This window comes from Vidua macroura, chromosome 5 (genome assembly GCF_024509145.1).
Source record: "Vidua macroura isolate BioBank_ID:100142 chromosome 5, ASM2450914v1, whole genome shotgun sequence".
In the NCBI taxonomy this organism is placed as follows: domain Eukaryota; kingdom Metazoa; phylum Chordata; class Aves; order Passeriformes; family Viduidae; genus Vidua; species Vidua macroura.
This window is the reverse complement of record NC_071575.1, coordinates 5401671-5423343: the sequence shown is the minus strand read 5'-3', so window position 1 is coordinate 5423343 and position 21673 is coordinate 5401671. Positions and strand designations below refer to the sequence as shown.

Genomic DNA, 21673 nt, shown 5'->3' with positions numbered 1-21673 from the left:
TAGCAGTGGCATCTCACCCTCACACTCTGAGGCTCAGGAGTTGGCACAATGGAGCTGATCAAGTGAAAGATCTTCCAAACCTCCCTAGAGCCCTGAGGTCAAGCAGAGGTGAGTCGATATCCCATTACTCTCCTTTCACCACTCACCAAAGGCTTGAGCAGAGAGAAACGCCTGCCAAGATGAGTGAGGCTTTTGTCTCACTCATCAAGCTCACACCAGGACCTCAAGCACAAAACCAGGCAAGGTCCTGATATATGAGGTGCTCTGCAGCCCTGTAAGGGGCTATTTTCCTACCTCCTCACCACCCTATCAAAGTCCTTCTCTTTTCAGAGAGCTGAGTACAACCCTCTGAAATGTAAGCAGCTGCGTTCTCACCTGTCGGTCTAGCTGTCCCCTTTTGGTGATGGAGAGAGGTGCATCAAAGAGCTTCTCTTCTGTCTCTGTTTCTAGAGCCACATGGGTCTTGGTCACTGCTCCAGCCAGAGGATCCAGGAACACATACTTCTTGTACCTAAGGGCAGAAAACAAGCATTTTAGTGATGCTGCCTTGAGAGCCAAGGCCAGAAGAAACAGTGTACACAAGAGGGCCTTGGAGGCAGAGACCTGACTTCACTCATAAAGATGGAACATGTTGGGCCTTCCAGGTTCCTTCTTTTAGCTCCATTTTTCTGCCTTTCCCCTCCACAACCAGGAGGCAAGCAGCTCCCCACCTTGCCAGTGCAGCCTCCAGACTAATTCTAAAGCAAAGCCCCACTGTAGTGCCACCATGACCAAGCTCTCCCCTTTCCACCACCTGGCCTGAAACCAACCAGTCTGCAGCAGGACACCAGTGACTTGTCACTCAAGGTTCAGGAGGACAGACAAAAAGGAGAAATGATCCATGGCTCAGGAGAAGAAAGACAAGGTCCAGCAGCTGAAAGCTCAAGAAGAGCTTAAAGTAGCTCTTCAATAAGAGCAGAGAGAAGAACCATGACACAAGCCCAGTGGGAAAGGAAACTGCAGTGAGGGAGGTGGTGGAGACATTAAAGCAGCAAAAGCAGTGAAGTAATGCTGTGAGGAATTGTCAGGAGAAGAAGCAGTACCTAAGCTGGCACACAGGGCAGAGAAGGGCAGGAGTGACTGCATATCTCAAGGCTGGAAAGAAATTAGATGAACAATAGGAAGAACTAAGCAAAAGAAAGTGCAAAATTGGGTTGAATCAGGTGAGTAGAGGATCAGGTGCAGACAAAATAACTGCTTCCACCCAAGGCAAAGAGCAGGGAAGGTTCTCAGCTGGAAACCAGCAGAGAGGTATCAAAACCCTGTCCTATCAAGAGCCTGACAGGTAACATCCCCAGGAAAGCAAAAAGTCACTGCTACGCCTGAGGAAGGGAAAGCTCCTCTGAGGACAAGCAGGGGCAGGTGAGCAGCACAGCACTGCTCCAGCTCTCACAGGTTCTCGGTGGTATTGAAGAGTAGCAGGGAGCTGAGGGAGCTGATGTTCCTGGGAAGGCTGCCAAGGCCTTCTTCTGCATCATCCTCCTGGTGAATTTTGGTGCTCACGCACACAGGGAAATACTTGAGCTTTTCCTGCAAGAAGACAGATAAAAGGTGATAAGACACTAGAACCATGGCTGCTGAGGCAGTTCTCCCCAGCCACCACAACCCACACTGCTGGATGCACTGTATGATCTGGGAACCCTGCTGCTCCCTCTATCTCCCTTTGAGCTAGGAAGTATGTGGACAACACTGCAACCCCACAATCATGACAAGTGTTGGCAGTTCAGACTGGTGTCAAGTGGCTTTGGTGCCGTGGATGGGTCATACTGAACTTGTGTTACTCTGACAAGTATCCACCAGAATAAAACCACCACTGGCTCTATAATTGGAGGCAGGGGTCAAGCACTACAGCCTAAAAGGCTTTTATTACAGTGTCTCCAATTACGACACATTTTCACGTGTTCCCCACACATCTCTATTACCTCCCCTCTGTTGCCTTCACTTGATGTTTTAAGAGCTGTGATTGCACTGGTGGGGTAGGCAGGGAAGGCAAAGGAAAAAGAGGTTAGGAAAGAACAGAGTGCCTGCACTAGGCAAGAGATCATGCAGAAAGGAGTGCACAGGGTGGAACGTGTGCCAGATGGTTTTGCAAAGCCTGAGGGATTTGCAGGAGTTTTCAACTCTAATGAACTGAAATCTTCTCTCTCTCAGTTCTGAAACTTCATGCATAATATATAGAGCTCCCTTTCGAAAAGGACTTATTACATCTGAACTGCCTGACTTTTATAGAGCACAGGAGTTACCATCCCACATCAGACCAGTGTTTCAGCTGGTGTGACAGTGCCCGCTGCCACATGCTCTGGGGGATGAAGCTCAGTGCCCACAGCACTCTGCTCTAGAGGGAGGAAAGGCATCAGTTCCTGAACAGAGACAGTTTGGGATGAACAAACCTCCACCTCAGACCCCTCTGTAGACCCCTCCTCAGCCCCTTCACAACTCTTCACAGCTCAGGCAAGTGGCAGCTACAAGGCAGTAAATGTTCATACCAGAAGAAGCCAGAGCACTTTGTCAGGTTAAGTAACTCGTCACACCTGTAGTTTTCTTCTGCCACCAGGAGATGACCACTCCAAATACTCTCCACAGCTTCCTACTGCCTCACTACTTCCAGCATCCCTGCACCACCCTATTCTCTGAGTCCCTCTTCCCTCCTTGTACTTGTATGGGAGAAATGGAGACCACTGGTGGTTCAGTTTTAAGACCACATCTCAGCAGCACAAGCAGTTCCTGCTGATTGAAAATTCAGTCTTGAATTTGGTAGCCAGAAATCCAAAGAAATGGCTTAGTCACAGTTCAGTTAATCCACTAAGAGTTTATATGATGCTCTGAGACTATAAAATGCTATTAAGAAAGGACCCGTAAGGTTTTGATTTAATTGAGGTTCCAACTTGTGAAAAATACATTGAAGTTAACACCATCTATTTTTAATGGAAGCAAATAGGCAAAAATATACAAATTCTTATTTAGAGATTGTAGAAGCAGAGACTCAAAAATAAAAGTTCTTTTGATCATTAATATTCATGTCCCAATGTTTAATTTTTTAAGCATGAGGGAGTACTGACTTTTTTTGCTAGAACTGTTCAGACACACTTAGCCCTCAAGTCATTTATATATATTTTTTAATTCTCTCTTTGTATATTTCAGTTAGCACTGGAAGACTGTGCATCACTTTAAGGGTGTAGTGAGAAAACAACCATTACCTACATTTACTTATAAACCTTATCCAAAGAAGTTATAAAAGCACTAAGCATGAGTATTCTGAAACGTGAAATATAATCCATTTAATTTAAATGCCACCAAAGTGCTACTCTTACTCAAGTACCTAGATAGGTTCTGAAATTTGGAACTTCCACACACTGTCAAAAATATCATGCAACTGTAAATTCCACAAGTTAAGGTGCCATTTAAAAATTAGTTTTCTTATAAGAGCATTAAGTTCTTAAGCGAAAGTTTGACAACCTTGACATACTGAAGTCATGGGAGTTGCTAGACAAACCCCCAGCCTGGGGTCTGGCACCTGGCATGATAACAGCCCCGAGGACACTGCATTTTCAGGCATTTTTCTTCCAAAGAGCCTACAGTTAAAAATGTATAAAGTCACTCTGGTTCTTCAGTTTAATTAAACACACACTATTACAAATGGAATTGGTGTGATGTACCAGATATCCTACTCCCCCCCACACCAATGGAGGCCAGCTGGGAAAGTATTTCAAGATGAGCAAGTGACAAATCCTGGTTTAGCCTCCACATGCCTATGGTAGGCTCTGGGAGAGGCAGAATTCACAAGGCCATGCCAAGTTACTGACACTTTTGAAGCCTAACAAGGTTACTCCAGCAGTGGATGGTAACTTTTGCTTGGACTTCTTCCAAAGCCCAGGCAGGCCACATCTCCTACCCTGTTTGCCAGTCTCCTGAGTGGCATGTGCAGCACCCAGACACAGCTCCCACCACAAAGGCAGTGCCCAGTGCCTGGGAAGCCCCACAGGGCTGCAGCCAGCCCCCTGCTGAACCCTGCCTTGCTGCTACCACTGCAGTGTGCAAAGCAAAAGGCTTTCCAGGCTTACCATAAGCACTGTGTTTCTGGCACTCTAACCCATCAGTGCTTACCTTACCAACCTAAACAGCATCCTCAAAACAGCTGAGCTTTCCCTTGCTTGGGGTTGAGGGGGCAAGAAGAAATTCCAAGGGGGAAACATTTAAAATCAACTGTAGAACCAGACATTTCCAACTCAGTTGCTTACCCCCCAGAGCAAAAACCCTAAAGGCTGAACATAGGCTGCCACCACTTCCCCTCAAACTGACATTAGCAGACTTTGCTTTCCTGATGAGGTGTTGTGTGTGCCCGTGTGCACATAGAGTTTAGCAAAGGCCACTGCGACTGCTCGCAGCAAACAGGCTCTCATTAGAAGTGAAAACAGGCAGTGAACCTCTGCTGAAAGCCCTGAATAATTGAGGAAAGCATAAATGCAAACATTAGACTTCTCCCTGTCACTGCAAGGCACGTCCAGCTCTGTGCTCAGCTATGGCCAAGAAGGGCCTGTCCCCCTGGAATGTGGTCGGAGCTTGGCCACACTGAGCCCCATGCAGCACATCAACCCCTCCACCCTTCACCAGCTGACAGCAGCATCCCCCCACCCCACGGAGGAGCTACAGGAGCTCGGCAAGAGTGACAACTGCTGCATGAGGCACTCAGCAAAGCCAGGGAAAGATCAACAGTCACAAAAGAGGATCAAAAGATGGGTTGCAGGAGGGGAGCAACAAACATCCACCAGGGCCTGAAACAAAGCCCCTGTGGTGATGGCAGCTTTAGTCACAAAGGGCAGAACATGGCAATGGTACAGAGACTGACTGGGACTGAAGAGATGGCATCCCAGACACATGGCTGTGGGAGATGGCACATGGAGCCTACTGGAGCCAGCAGGCCAGATGAACAGGCACACCATTTGCTCTTTGTGGGATACTGCTTTTGAACAGCTGATGTTCTTCTCAATCCCTTCCCTGTGCAAGGGGCTGTACTTCAGCACCAGCCCTTCAGGGTGGGAACCCATCTCCCTGTCTGCTCCCTGCCTACCTCTGCTCCCCCCCAACTCCAGTGGGATGGAGCCACCAGCTAGACAGCAGCACTCACTGGCTCTCTGCCAGACACCAGCACGTCCCATGCAGCTCTGCCTGTGCAACTGCCAGGACTGGAAGGAAGCAGGAACCCTGCTCAAGTTTGCCAGCCCTCCATTTGGCCAGCAATCCTGCTTCCTTGGCCTGGCTGAAATATTCATAATTACCTCTCTGTGTGAAGTCTCAACTCCGTTAACACTCGGGGAAGTTTAGCATGATAAATTATTCAGTGGCAGCTTTATTTTTGGCCAAGTCACACAAGGATGAGGAAGGAAGTCTCTTTAGGGGTGGAGAGCAGGGAAGTTGTCAAATTGATCCTTAACCTGCTAGGAACAGCACATCTGCTACTCCTGACACAGCACATACACAGCAACTTTTAAACTTTAAGCACGGCAACTCTTCCTCCTGTCCTTCCAACCCAGGGACAATGCCCAAGTGCAACTATTTTCTGGGGCAGAAAAATGCTCTAATGAATGACTCCTTTTTCTCCTGACACACTCACAAGAGTTCTTACCTTCCTCCTCTCACCTGAAGTTTCACCTGAAACTATTTCTGAAACAACTATGAGCTTGATCCCAGCTGCCTCACTATGCACAGCCAAAGCCTTAAGCCCAGGCAGCAGCACCCACCAACACTGCTGCAGGAAACAGCAGCGTTTCAGGAAATTGAACTGCTCCAGAGACTTGGCAATTGAAGCCACCCAGACAAGTTCTTGTACTGACATGGCCCTCTCCAAGTGGCATCTCCATAAGCTTCCCAGTCTGACCTCACACCCTCCCCACTGACAGGCCAAATGAAAATATGTTCTACTCCTAGCCTATGTCCCAAAGCCCTGGCCCACTTTATCAAAGAGATTAACAGCCTCCAGGTTCTCTTTGCTTGTCCTTCCCAAGGTCTGTTTTCCTCCTTACCTGCAGAGCTTTTTCATCCAGCATTTGGTGTTTGCTCTGAATCTTGTGTCTTGGCCATTTCTGTTTAGCTGGGTCTTCTGCACCAGCAAAAATTGAACTGTACTCCTGCAGCCGTTCAGGAGCTGGATACTTGGCACTGGAAAATACCTATGGAGAAAAAAAGGAGGGACTAAAAAATCTCAACAACTAGGCAATCCTACAATGCAGAAACACATGGAGAGGAATAAACATGCAATCTGTGCTGCCAGTGGGAATGGACAGCCTTGGAGTCAACAGGCTCCTAAGGGCTATGTGCACAGACCCAAATATGAATGGGCTGCCACTTCTGAAACTGGAACTGCCAGAGCTTTTCTCTCTCTTTAAAAGGACTAGGAGATCACTGGCAAAAAGGCTTCTACTGGCAGGAAAGGAGCTGTATAAAATGGAGCAAGAATGGGGAAAGAAGGATTTTCACCAGTTTTACATGGCTCAATGGGATTAAGATGCACTAAAGGGAGACTCTCTGAAAGCAGCTTTCATTCAAATAAGTGTCTCTGAGCCTGAAGTGAAGGTGTTAGTTAAGCTTAGCTCAGCACATGCTTTTTCTCCTTCTCAGGAAGCAGCTGGGACAGAAACATATAAAGGCCACATAAAGCCTGGAGCTGTGTGGCTCATGGGTCTAAAATTCATCCATTGGCCAAGTCAGGAATGAGATTCTCACCACAATCCTGCTCAGCAGTAAGGCATGGAAAGGTGAGTGGGCAGCAGCTGTAGGAGCTGAGCACCTTTTCTTCTCCAGAGCTTATGTCAGGAGTAAAGAAATAAGGAAGAAAAGAGGCCATGCAGCCTTCACTGAAGTCACTACCTTAATAGCCTTCTTGCTGCCCTTTATCTTCTCAATCTTTGCCTGGGCGAGTGTGACTCTCTCCCCAATTGCCTGGAGCTGTGCCCGGCTGGCCTCCACCCGCTGAGAGATCCTAGGAGGCAAGAACACTTCTTAAGCTGGTTCTTTTCAGAACAGCCAGTTCCCAGCCCCTCAGAGAAGGATGTGAATCTCAGGGGAGCAGGGTTGTTTCGCAGTGAAAAACAGTGCTGGTTGAGCCACGCTTACATCCTATTGAGAGCTTTAGGTACTCTGACATGAAGTAGGATTAATCCATGACTCATAGCATGATGTTCCTGTGGCTGTTTGAGACACAGAAAGATGGAAAACTATCAACAGACATAGTGTTGATAACACAGGGATGATTTAATTGCTGCTCAGCAGAGCTTAGACAGAGGCCTTTTCTGCCTCTCACCCCACCACAAGGAATTGGGAGGGGACACAGCCAGGACACCTGATCCCAACTGACCCAAGGGATGTTCCAGACCATATGGCATCATGCTCAGCATATAAACTAGGGAGAAAGTTGGCTGGGGTCCACTGCTCGTGGACTGGACAAGCTTCATCAAGTTGGTGATGAGCAATTGTTTTTATTTGCATCACTTGTCTTTGTGTTGTATTTCTCTTCTTTGTTATTTTCCTTTACATTACATTATTATTATTATATTTCAATAATTTCACTGGTTTTATCTCAACCCATTAATTTTCTCACTTTTACCCTTTTAGTTCTCCTTCCCCCACCCTGCAGGGAGTAGGCTGAGCAAAGGGCTGTGTGGTGCTAAAGTTGCCAGCTGCAGATAAACCATACCACTATGGTATCAGAATGCTGTGGGACTGAGGTGAAAAGCACTCCATGGCAGCAGTGGAGAGCAGTCATTGGTTAAATACCTCTGCATTCACATGGTGGGCATATTTCTTTCCCACCTGGCAGCCAGGGGCACGACTGAAACAGCCTCCATGCCGTGCAGAGTGGCTGCCGTGCTGCTGGAACTGTCACACAGGTCCAGTCAGAGGTTAGGAGGGATGCTGGGAGCAGGCATCAGCTACAGCTAATGATGGAGTCACCTTCTCAAAGAGGCCTCCATCCCCATGCATAACCAGCAGATTCTCCCCAGCTACAAGGTCAAAAGCTGAAAAATCTTCTGAACTTTCACCCCAGTTCCATTGGATCATTCTGTGCCGGTAAAAAGCAATCTCAAGTATTGCCTTTAAATTTCACCAAGAGTCTCTCTTTGCTTTTGAGGAGAAAGCTCTCATGCTCTTTTTCTGCTTTGTCTAATTCCCTTCAGTAATGAATTTGAGATCATCAGTGATCCATGATTCCCAATTTCAAACTGTACCAAATCCATCTTTTCCAGTATTTTCACTTTCTCTATTATAGTATAGAAATATAAAGCCCCCCCCTCAATGCAGATGGTGAAAAACAGCAAGAACAAGCAGCCTATTCTCCTTGTACCATTCTGAAAAAAACCTCACTTTCTTTATACTTCAAGTATTTTTGTTTGTTTATAGCCATGCTCTCCTCTTCCTGGAGGCATGAAAAATTCTTCCTTATGCATATGGCATGATAGCACACAACCTGTTTCTACCTTATTCTGCTTGGAGTGGGAGATGAGCAAAATTGAACCTTATGAGATTCTCTCTCTCAGAACTATTTTCCACTACCCCATTTTATTTTAAACACAGTCTAACAGCTTGTATTTTGTACCAACACTGAGTACAAATCTGTTCATGATTTCCTTCTTACACCCTCCCTCTGCCTCAGTGCAGTAAGTTCTTATCACTTCTACACTTCATAGGTTCTCAGAGTAGTTTCTGTTGTTCCTTTCAGTGTGTTCCTTTCCTAGCACCTATCTGCAGCAAATTTCATGTGTCATAGGGCTGTCCCATTGCCTTGTTTTGTTCAAGTGTGAGATGCCTCTGAAGGACCTAAATCCTTCCTAACTGCTCTCACCAGCAAATTTTCCCACCTCACAGTTCACCTCTTTTCTAGAGGTTTCATAATTGTATTGATTGACACTATTTCCAGTACTGCTCCCTAGGGGCATCTAACTATTTTTACTTCCTTCAAAGCTGAAAAAATCTAGTCATTTATTTCTGCTTTGCTGCTCTCCCTCAAATCAATGATGCAATTTTCTCTCTCACCTGAGAGTAGACCTCTCTCCTAGGAGAACTCCACAAAGCTTTCCTGAAGCTCCAAATAAAAGCGAGGTATCAATTGCCTTTTAGCCAGTACCCTGCTGACTTCCAGACACAATTTTCAGGATCTGACAAGGCACATGTTTCTCTCCCAGAAGGGAGTGCTAAGCAAATAGTTATGCAAGCTCAGGCCTGGAAACCAGTAAGTGTTCTCGTCCCTTTTACTTCATGAATGTGAGTGGGCCCAGTGAGGCAGTCAAACACCTCCTTCACTCCCTTTCCTGCCCTACAGTATCCCCCCAGTGCTTCACCAGGTACCAACCTCTTCCCCTCAGTCAGAGGAGAAAAAAAAAAAAAAAAAAAAAAAAAAAAGAGGGGAGACATTCAACCCCACTGCCCACCAAATATCATCACTGAAAGGAGACCGTATCAGGCAGACAGCCTGCTCCCAGCACAAGCTGAGGAAGTTGTCCAATGCCAGCTCAGGTGTTTCAAACCATGATGGATCTTCTCTGAGGCTCTCTGTACATTCTCCTGTTATCTCCTGCTTTAGGATTTGACAGGCCAAATCCCACTGACCTTATAAAATCTGCAAAAAACATTCACCTGAGGTGGTACAGATGCAGGCCCACAACACAGATGGAATACATATCAGTCTACCGAATTAATTTATTTGTTGCTGAACAAGGTAACTTTGAAATAAAAATTAAACCCCCTCAATCCATCCAATCCAAATTCCAGCATGTGTACAGGCTCCTAGAAGTGCATGACTGTTAGCATGAACAGTTCAAGATACAGCTGCATGTGTTAGTTAGAAGACATAAAACACCATATATCTTGCCAGAAAAAATACATGGAGAAAAACCCCTCATGTTTGATCAACTATTTCTACTGCTGTGGAAGCTGAACTTACTCAAAGGACTCAACCAGTTTTTGTACAGAAAGGAAACAGGAAGGAAGGGATGGAGGGATATGGCCAAGGATTTCAGGGGCAGTGCTGGAGGAAAGGTGGCATTCAGACCTTAACTTCCATTAAAGGGAAGACAAGGACAATTAGGACAAGAGGGATTAAGTGTAAATAAAATTGCCCAATACTGCCTCTCAGAACCAATTGCTCAGGCAGACAAAAACACCATGAGCATCTGAACCTACCCCATGCCTGTATTCTTAATCATTGCTGTGTTATTTTGCTCTCGGTGCTTTTTTCTGCTTGAGAAACGCCTTTAGTTAAATTCAATATGACATTGGAGCTGCAAAGGAGCGGGAGGCTACAGTGACAGCCCCTCCCTTTCAGCAGGATGTGCTTCATTCAATGAAAGGGGGGGTCTGTGAAAAAAGGAGAATACATCACCTACCTTCAAATGCTAGGCACTGAGCCAAATCAATCTTCCCCTCCCAGTGCTTTTCTTTGGGGAAGCAATACATGTGGCAGATTAAATCTATCTAGTGGATTATCTCTTAATCCATACAAACTTTTATTTTTTGATCTAAGCAGATATTAAAGCCAACCTTTCAGCTGCTTTGATTCAAGCTTTCACTTTCTCTTGTCCCTCTGAAATATTTTTGCCCTCAAGCCCTCTGCACTTCACCCCAACTTAGCTCTTGTTTCTCCTTTGTCCTAAAGTCCTCATCCTGCTGCGTTTAAGCCACTCTCCATTTTACAGGCAATTTTCTTGGTAAGGATCAGACAGCAACAGAAAAAGAAGTTTAAAATCAGTGAAGGTTTAAAGATAGACCGACAGATTCCAAGACCGGTGTCTGAGAAAGACAGAATTCAGCTGTAAGGAAGCATCACAGCAGCCAGAGACTGTTTGCTATGTTAAACATCCACATCACCCAAAATTGACAGGAATGACAAAACTTCTGAAATGGGAGAGGATAGGCAAGCTGCACACCAAGGTGAACGAGAAAGGTTAGGAAACAGAGGCTGGAGCAAACCTCTCTAGAATACCAAAGAACTTCATTTTCATGTCTGAAGTATAAAAGTAAGCGATCAACCAAGGAGAAAGAACATTACAGAGCAGAATGAGAAATGAAGTTGCCCAGGAGGATAAGGCAGATGAAGTATTAAATTACTTTTTCCTTAAATGAGGACTGTACACATCACAGAAAATCAGGCTTCTCGTCACCTCCCAGCCCAGGCTCTCAGCCTTAGAGATAGCAGGGGGATGCTTGGCATTGCCGTTCTAAACTTCAGGGTACATATAGTAAATTTATTCTATAAAACCTTGGCTTCTTGCCTAAAAGTCAAGCTACTTTTTTTTTTTTTTGGCTAAATGACATATTCTTTTAGTAAATTTCTCCTTTACTGCAGGAGGCATGAATAAGAAAGGATTGAGTTTATGGTTGTTTTATTTAATTTTATTCTCAGATGCTCCAAGCAGCTGGTACTGGAGCAGGGTAACAAGGAAAGCAAGTGTCAAAATGAACACTGTGAGAAGCCCACTCCCCACTCCAGCTCAGTGCTTCTGCCCCTGCAGCTGGCAACATCTCAGGATCAAGATTGGGAGAGCGAAGGGAAGTCTGCTAAGACTTATGGTTTACAGTGATCCAGGGAAGCATTCAAAATCAGCTCACAAAGGCAATTCATCTCAAAAGTTTGAAAGGCAAAAAGTAAAAATACATACTCTTATGAAGAGCCAAACACATTCAACCACTCACTGAAAGATCAACTTGTTTGCTTTCTGCTCTTCTCTCTCCATATTTAAGCAGTTTTTAAAGTCTTCTTATCTGAGTAAGTGTAATCAGAAACTGTCATCATACACCATCTCTGACAGAAAGAAGTCCCAAGTGAGGCTGTGTAATCAACGTTCCTTCCTCCATTAAGGGTTTGGGTATTATACTAATTAATGTTTATCTCACTCTGATTGCTCCTCGAGCCTGATTTGCAGGTGTTTCAAGCATTTGCATATTGCCCTGTTCCTGTGATGCCGAATGGTCTTGCAGATTTGAGAGTGATCAAGGTTGCCAGGTTATCCTCAGCAGGATCCAGCATATATCACTCTCCATAGGTCATGTTCTCACACAAAAACCATTTCATTTTGATTTTTAATCTCTCATTTCAGAAGGCACCCCCACCACTGTGAATTAAGTTTATGTAAAAACTGGAAACTTAGAATTTTGACCTACCATTACAGCACCCTTTTCCCTCTTCCCCTGCAGCTTGCTCTCCTCTCCAGAAAAGTAGTTTCTCTTTTCTTTCTTCATAGAATAAGGTCACAAACAAGTTCCTCTTTAACCTTCCAAGCTTTTTACTTGTCTCATACCACTGACTGGTCTGAAAGCAGATGCACTTTCATTTTTTTAGAAGAAATATATACTAAATAGAAAGTCAGTGTATACTATGCAGAAAGTCTGTGTTTGCAAATAAAGTACACCATTAGATCTTTAAACTATACAGGCTACTTTTGGTCAATCTACTTCTCCATTAACTGTGTTAACATATATATATATTTTATATAAATATAAATAAATAAATAAATATATATATATAATATATATATTATACATACATACACACACATATATATATATAAAAAATATATACATAGGTTCTACCATACATAGAACATAGGTTCTACCATCACAGTGACAACTTTTGGGAAAGATGACTTTAAGAACTCCATTACTTCTAAAAGAAGCAATGGAAAAAAATTGGTTCTTTACCAATACTGCTGGAGTCTTCATTATATTTAGTCTGAATCTACCCTCTTAATTTAAAACCAGTACTCCTTGTCCTATCACAACAGGCTAAGAAGTTTGTCCTAATCTTTCTTATAAGCCCCTTAGGTACCCTTAGGTACTGCAATGAGGTCTTCTCCAAGTCATCTCTTCTCCAGGCTGATCAACCCCAACTGTCTCAGCCCTTCCTCAGAGGAGAGGAGTTGTAGTAACTGATACTGGTACTGTAACCAGTAAAAGTTACTAGTGAAGTATAGTTTGTTATCTTTAGAGTTTCCACTCATCCTTGAAAAAATTTCTTAAGTATTTACTCATTGAAGCTTAATCTTTTGTAGTAATAACCCTAAGTGTTTTCAGTTTTGTTCTTCTTTTTTTTCATCATTTGTCAAAGGAGGGCTAATCCTGTTTGGACAGAATTTTACAAGACTGTCAAAAATAAATTTTGTTTCCATGTTGCTTGAAGTAATAGATCTTACTTGGCAGATAGCTTGAGAAGGTGTTTTGGCACCTTGTAACCTTGAATTAATCAACTGTGTGTACACAAAGATTAGGTTTCTCATTCTCCCATCAAAGCTCCATTCTCAGGCTAGCCAAAGATCTTCCTCCCTGTTCCCATTGAAAAGAAAATGTGTACCACTACAGAGTCACAGGAAACATAAGCAGTGGAGAAATGCCCAAGTGACCCTGTTGTGAACTGTATCTGGGGTAGGGAGAGCTAACGCCTTTAAGAAGATCTGAGATTCCTCAGATGTCTGATTCTACACAGACAGTATTTCTGTTACACAGCTCACTCTTATTTGACATTATGCTCCAGTTTCCCTACCAGCAACAGTTACAGGAGGCAGATCAAGTGTCTGATTTGTGCCTTCTCTCAGGTGGGGCTGCAAGAGAAATTCATAAGCCACCAGCCAGAAATACTGTTTCTTCTGAGCTTCACCTGAAGGTAGCAACAGCAGGAGAGGAGCACTGACAAGCAGCCGCCCCAGCCTTTTTAGGCTGTGCCTCACTTGACCAAAGATACATCGCCATGATCATGTGGGAGGAATGACATTTGCAGAGCCTTCCTCCCCCCTGGCCAGGCAGTCAGGAAGTTTATCTTTATTCCTAGCTTTCTCCCATACCTTCCAAATGGTTTTAAATGAGTTTTCTTGACCAAGGTAAGTAGTACTCAATTATACATGTGTAACAAAACACAATAAAGTGATCATCTCTAAAGGTCTTGCCCTGATGTAAGGCTGAAAATATGATGAAAGCTGAGCTCCCACTCCTTTACTGGGATGGAGGTTTTTCATACTATGACAGCACACAGCAAAACATTGCTCTTAGTCTGTTGATCTCACCAAAACAAGCCACTGTCATCAAGAATAAGAATGCTGAGCAAAACACACCTGCCTCCAGAGCAGAAAATGATTCCTGGTGATAGCAGTTCACATTCTCATCGTTCTCCGAGAAAAGCACTGCTTTTCTTTGCATTTAATCAAATATCCTCAGAACTTCATAGCTTTTGACCCAAAGATCTCCAAGCAATTTCCAAGTGTTAATTAAGTCTTGGTTGCTTGTGAAACCAAGAGTGGAATCATTTGTTCCCTGGAACAAAGAAAACCTAGGCAAATTCACAGTACAGTCTCAGCAGATCAGATTTTCAGTCCATTATTCACTAACTTGAGCAATTTTGCATTAATTCACAGGACTTACCACATACCTTTCAGTAGCTGCTTAATTTTCCATTTGCTGAGTTTAAGGCCACCTGTGCAAATTCATCTGCCGTTTTCAACGTCTTGCCATTGCCAAATCCATCCCACTGATGCTCACCAGAATAAACTACAGCCAGCAAGAACCAACACAATTCACTGACAATTCTTTCACCACCACTTCTTTCTTGTGATCCAAAATGTAGCCTTTACACATATTTAAGACACGTGTTTACATATAAAGATTTTTGCATTGACTTGACATTTTCTCCACTTCCAAGTAGCTGATGGCAATTGCATTAAATTTTACTTGCAGGTCACAAGTTGAACCCTTCAGTCTCCTTTTCAATAAAACATATCTAAAAGCTATCATTTACAAGCTAGTGCTTACTCTATAAAAACTGCTGTCTTGCACAATTGGACTTGAATATTCCGGAGAAGGAAAGCCCAACCAAGAAAAAAGACTTGCTACCATAAAATGTCTGTTTAAAGACAACTACACTTCATGTCTTCTCAGAACTCTTACTTCCTTTCTGACTTTGATCACATAATAAGGGCCCGCCTCTGTGGTCTTCCCTCACTGTGCTGACCTGTTCAAGTGGTAATCAGATACTTGGTAAACGACCAAACTGGCCTTTGAAGCATGACTTGGAGTATTCAGATCATTATTCTCTTTTGCACTCAGTACTATGTTTCTGCTTATCATGTTTGTTGCAGTGATCCCTGTACTTTTCAACAGCTTACATCTCAGTGAAAATTCTTCTATTTCCTTGCACTCACAGCTTCTGCTCACAAGGACTTCCTTCAGCATCCTGTGAGAACTAGTGCGGACTCCCAAGATCCACCCAAAATTTTGCTACAATTAAAACAAGTCCAACTACATAACATAGACTTCCTCAGAAACAGTTACCAGCCCTTTGCCAGTTACAAAACCTCCTTGCTAACTTAGCTTTTCCCTTTCTCACCTTTACTTTCAAACTGAACTTCTCTTAACAGTTCTTTCCAAACATGCCTCCTTCCCTTAAAGGAAAGATTTCTTCACATATCTATTTTTTGCAAATGAAGTTTTTAATTTAATAATATTTACTCTTCAGAAACAGAAGTTATTTAGTGTTACTTCTTCATTTTCCTACAATCAATTGCAGTCACACTCAAATCTCAAAAGCCACCTTCTGTGATATGCCCATCAACAGGCTAATTTGAGTGTGCTTCTTTAACAAATTACAACAACTCTTTATGGCACTCTATCCATCTAACACCTTTCCTGAGTGATTACAGCACTTTCTTACTTTGAGGGATTTCTAGTTACTCTTCCCCCGAAAACTTTGGGCCACAGTCAGAGATATTCCTAACAGCATCAAAAAGCAGGTATCTCTCTGCTTGCACTGACAGCTTCTCTGTCATTTCAATGGAACAGTCTGAGGCACATCAGTGATCAGACACCTTTAGAACTGGTCTAGACACATGATATTATTCCCCTCATTGTCATTTTAAAAATCATCTTTCCCATGCACTAACTCACAATTAGTCATTAAGAATGGAAACACTATCTTCACAGTCATACCAGAACAAATTTGTACAGTGTACCTTCCAAATCTCCTTCCCCACTCCAAAACTGCCAGAACTGTAAATTCATGCACTTCAGTAGCTTAACCACTACCCCTGTGACACACACATGAAATGTTCTTATGATAAATGCTTTGACAGCAGATAAACCCCTCATCTCAGCTAAAAATAAGCATGAAGTGTAATGAAGGGCATGATTTTGGCTGTGCTGTTGTTTGTTCCCCATCCCCTTAATTGCCTGGGTGTTAGAAAAATGACAGAAAACCCTGCCTGGTGCTCAGTTGTGAGCTTCTCACCCACCCTTCCTCGAAAGGAAAAAAAAAAAAAAATCACATGGAGTCTGAATTCACTCTGGAATTAACAAAATCCAGGATGTCACTCTCAAGAGTATTGTTGAAGCAAAACCAAACAAAAAAACAACAGAGAGACAAAACAACAGAGAGAACTGCACTATGGAGACCGTGAACTTCCTTGCTTTTTGGTACTGAGTTACTGGAATGTTATATATATATTGGAATGTTCTATATATGTCACGGATAACCCGAAGGCTATTCCTACTGCTCACAGAGCAGAAATGCAACAGCTTTCCTTCCTCTTCTAAAAGAAATGTCTTGTTATGCCTCTTAGGCCCATCAAGCATGTATTCAGATTCAGCTTTGCTGGTCAATCTAAAACAAGAGTCCTAGAAGTAAATTAAAATGCAAATACCTGGTTTTATAATGCACATTAATCCAAAATAAGGATCATATTCTTGGATAAATTAAGAAAGGAATCCAATTCACCATGCTGGGCCAGAGACAGTAGGGGATAAACATTATTAATGGCACAGCATGGTGAATTCCTTCAATAAAATGTTTGTCTGGTGGATTTCGAGGAGGGGATGAAAGTTTCTGAAGCCTGAATTAAAGAATTTGGATGGTGTAGTGTGTTACAGAGAAACCCCAGGTGGGTAATTTAGGTTCTGGAAGATGTAGATGGAAGAAAACCAGAAACTGCTTCATTAGCACATACAAATAGGCCTCCTGTCTCCAAAAGCACTGCTCTGTCTCAGCTGTCAGTTGCATTTACACCTAAACCCTTACAACCTTCCCCATTTGCAAAACCCGACAGCACCACAGCAAGACAGAAAGAAGCACCATGGAAAGGGAATTTAATGCACCAGTCAAGTGTGAAGAACAGACCTTTGGCACTGGTGTTCCTCCCCAACTCTCCCCTCAGTGTGCAACCCCCATAGGAACAAGCCTGTAATACACATTTCAAGCCACTCAGTGTTATTTTCCAGACAGTTTTCTCCATGCTGGATCCCTAATGGAAGTCATGCCTGTAAAACAAAATTACTTGTTTGAATCTCTTCCTCCAGGGCTGACTGAGTACACAAAAGTCATCCACAGGAACAGAAAATTACTCCAACACATGTGAATCTCCAGTGTCTGAAGCTGGTTGAGAAGGCAGAGCTATCACTTTGTGTAATAAAGGAATGACATGGCAGATGTTATTGTACCAAGAACAGTGGGAGTGGGAGAATGCAATAGTATTGCCAAAACCATGGGCTAAGAAATAAGGGAACACTTCTGCTGTGAGGCACACATTGCCTCACATTGCTGTTATGACATGTTTCTCCTTGCCTATTTCCAGAGAATAACAGCTACAGCCACTTGCAGTCAGGGACTGAGGGGTAAAGGAATTACCCTCTGGATGGGGAAGTTCATAAGATCTTTGCCAAAATCCTTTTAATTAATAGAGACTTATTGCTGGGCAAAATTACCTCACAAGAACTTGAAGGCTGCTACTCAATATTGAATTTTCTCCAACAAGGAACAGAGTACAAACAAGAGACTTCCCAGTCAGCACTGAAAAAAAACCCCATGAACTAAAATAAATCAACAATTCATATGTACTGAAATTACCTTAGTTTCTCCTTACTGTTTGCCTTTCCTATTGCACATGCCATCTGTTTTAAAGCAAACTGTTTCATACTTCCACAAGATATTCCACTACTGCTGTTAGAGTAGAAAGAATCTTCTCAAGAGCTCCTTAAAGTCTGAAATTGTTGTGTGCCTCCTTTTGCTTAGAAGGTTTGAGACTAATTCCAGAAATAGGAGAACACCTCTCCTACAATTTTGCACAGATCAGATTCAGGAAGACCTTAAGCTATGGGATTTTAGCAGCATCCAAAAAGAGTTATGACCTGGTCTCTTGCAGAACAGTCACACTCCCTTTGCTTCTTCATGGGGGTGCAGGATGCCTGCTAGTACCAGCTGTTCCCAGCCTTCCAAGCATGCTGGTCACACCCTCGTGTCACCTCCTGAAGTCTTCTTTCTATAGTCTAGGAACCTATCTGAAGCTACATCTTCATAAGCTGTCAAAGTTAGCTTCAAGATGATCATGGCAGCCATAACAAATGAATGGTGCCTTACAAAGCGTGTGCTACACTTAAGAGGAAAATAAATCCACATTACTTGGACATCCATCTACAAGAAAAACAACCAGCTACAGGCAAAATGTCCCCGTTCTCCATTTCCTCATGTCTGCAGGACACTCCATTCACTCTTTACCTCACTGCTTCTGCTTCATCTTCCTGGCAGCAAATGACTGCTCCTACAGCCTCTCAAGAGAGGTACCTGAAACAAAACTAGACCTAGCACGCTCTTTCAGATGACCTCTGGGACAACGTCAAAGTACCATGAGGCACCTAGTTGTTAAACAAGAGTCACAACACTCTCAAATGAACTGGAGAAAAAATGATTCCCTGGGCTACAGCACGTCTCTTGGTGTAAACTCTCCTGCTCTCTTCCTAGAAAGATCAACCCTTGCAGCCAGCAGAGGAACACACACAATGCAGTGTCCAAGCTCCAAGCTGCATCCCAGAGCCCCTCTGCACAACAAAGAACACAGTACAGCTTGCAGCAAGAACCCTCTTGGCAAGTTTCCATTCCACAGACCTCCTAAATTAAATACATTTACACTGAAGTACTAGTCCCCACTTCCATTACTGATGATCATGACTAATCACAGTAGTAGGTTTAAAACAAGGAGGTCTTTAAAACACACAAATGTACCTCACAATTAAGATTTTGTTGGTATTTTCAATTTCAGAACTATTCACATCTCAGCTCTGCTCCTGTCATAAACATCCCTTAAGGCTCTGCTGCCCAGCCAGCTACTCCTTACCTTCCTTATCACAGCCTTACCAGATTTCTTTCCCACCCTGAACAGCATTTCCACAGTGCTTTTGTTTTCCAGCTATGGTTTTTAGAAGTGCAGCTCTCAGTTAAACTTTTGCATAATATTAAAGCCCTTTTCAAATATGTAATATGAAATTAGTTCAAATCCAGCTGGGGAGGAAAGAGGATACACTGGTTTAGCAAAGTATTATTCCAGACAAGCAAAAGACACTGAATAAAGATTTTAAAAAATAACAACCAGAAATTTTTCCATAAACTGAAAAAAAAAGAAATATAAGGATGGGAAATTTTGTACACAGGACAACTTGGGGTTGGATTACAGGCAAATCCTGGACCTTAATAACAACCTTACAATCCCAAGCATTTGATTTCTTTCTACTACAGTAACATTCCATGAGATAACTTGAAAAAACAACTTTCCACACATCTGTTACTCAAAAGTGAACATTTTTAATAGCAAACAAACAACTTTAGAGATTATTAATATTTCTTGCCAGCACAAGCTCCTGAGAAACTGAGAAATCCTGAAGGACTAGCCTACCTAACTAGGAGGGAATATCAGGAAATCTAAACTCATCACTTATTTTAAGTACTTATCCCAACAACCTTCCTGTAAAATACTCCAAAGTACATGATTCCAACACAATCTCCCACCCAGAAAACACCAGTAATGAGAAAAAAAAAATAGATGAAAGACTACTGTTAATTGAGGGTTTAAACTGGTCATCCCACTTCCTGTGACCTGTATCAAAAACTCTTCCTAAAAACCCAGGAGTTAAATTCAAACAGATATTATGTCAGATTGGCTATGTTAGAATATTTATGTTTTAAGCAGTATTAATATCTAAGTAACTACAGGCAATGAATCTGATCTTTGCAGCTTCCACAACAGATTGATGACTTGGATTCAGTTAACACACACAAGCTTAAAACTTCCATTACTTCAAAGCATAAACTTGAGAAGGACTTGATGCAGCCTCTTGGTCTTGTCATAGCACTGGTATCAGCCCCAAGAGGACAGGATTTCCTCAGAGGAAGGCACTGCTGAACAGCACTGGCCTAAGACATCAATCTCTATTGCCCAGCAACCAAGAGCTTTGATGCTCCCTATGTGAAAAAAAGTCAGGTGGATCTCTGCTCCTGAGAGTTAGGGTTATCATGGAGAGGGATGCTGAGCTGATGTATCCTGCTCTAAATAATTCCTGATTGCAGTCCAAGCCTGTTCTCCAAGGCTGGGCCCAGTGGGGATGCTCTAGGTCTCAGCCATAGTTTACTTGTGGTTTTGCACACACACATCCCTTGATTGTCTATGAACTAATGAACTCTGCAGTCTCATTCACCAAGTACCTTGCCATAGTTAATAGCAAGTAAGCTTCTTTGAGAATGATTGGAAAGAAGAGTTGGCAGAGGCTTGTCACATGGGCTATTTCCCAAATTGCCCAAAAAGGGGGGAAGCGGAAGAAAGCTCCCTGTATTTTCTTCTAATTCCCTAAATGGAAAGGTATCTTTCTTGTGTCATCCTGACATGTTCATTTGAAGAGTTCATACTCAATCGTCATGTCAGCAACAATTCTGAGCGGAAACTTTGATTAGCTAAAATGGAAACAAAGATCTGGTTGTGGAAATATTCCTTTTTTTCATATAGAGTAGGAGACACTTTCACTCCATCTTCAACAAAGTATACCTACAACAAAGTACACCAACAGGTGGATTGATACAGTGCTTTTGAGAGGCTTGCCACTCTCAAAAGCACTGTACCAATCCTCCTATTCCCACAAAACAACCTCAGAACATCTGCATCTCTGTAGTACTGAAGTAACGAGTTGGACACACTCAGCCAAGTCTCCCACAGTGAACAAGTTTCCTCTCCATCAACACTGCAAGCTGCTGTTCTGCAGATCAAAACAGCCAGCTTCCCCAGGTAAGACAGCTCCTTCCTGGAAATGGAAGACAGAGCTGCCTTATCTCAGGAAAGGGAAGACAGAAGGTCACTAAGTGGCAAAGTTCTCACCTTGAAAGCTCTGCCCCTTGATTGACATGGAACAACCAAGGTCATGGAACTTCCAATCAGATGCCTGCATAATTACTAAATCACTCTTAATTATATCAGAGAGCCAAGACCTCACTGGAAAGGCAAAGCAAACAAAGAAGCCAATGAAGCCTCCTCTGTTGTTGGAGAAAATTGGCAATTAAAAGTCATGAGTGCACCAAAGAGTGAGGGAACAGCATCACAGCCACTGCTCAGTGTCACTGCTCAGTACTCAGAAGTGACTTGCATACAAAGCAGCAGGCTTATCTCCCTAGGGAAATTACAGGGTACTGTGTTAGACAGCAGTGTGGAGAGAAAAAACAGGGAAAAATAGAGACAGAGAAAGAGCAACTCCTGTACTATCAAGAGCTTCATTTACCCCACAGAGAGGGACAGCATTGCCAACCAGGCCCAAGTCTGAGAAATGCTTTCCATGTTTATGGCAGCTCTAGAAAGCCTTC

The 21673-nt window shown here is 43.1% G+C and overlaps 1 protein-coding gene across 6 annotated transcripts in view; it reads right to left on the bottom strand.

Moving 5' to 3' along the window:
• Positions 1-21673, bottom strand: part of WASHC1 (WASH complex subunit 1) — a 38109-nt gene that overhangs the window by 4302 nt on the left and 12134 nt on the right. For all 6 annotated transcript variants that reach the window (XM_053976952.1, XM_053976949.1, XM_053976950.1 and 3 more), the window contains 4 exons: positions 6904-7015; positions 6060-6206; positions 1433-1569; positions 376-511 (listed from right to left, as the gene is read on the bottom strand). In XM_053976952.1, the coding sequence (XP_053832927.1) occupies positions 376-511; positions 1433-1569; positions 6060-6206; positions 6904-7015 (532 nt within the window). The remainder of the gene's footprint in view (positions 1-375; positions 512-1432; positions 1570-6059; positions 6207-6903; positions 7016-21673) is intronic.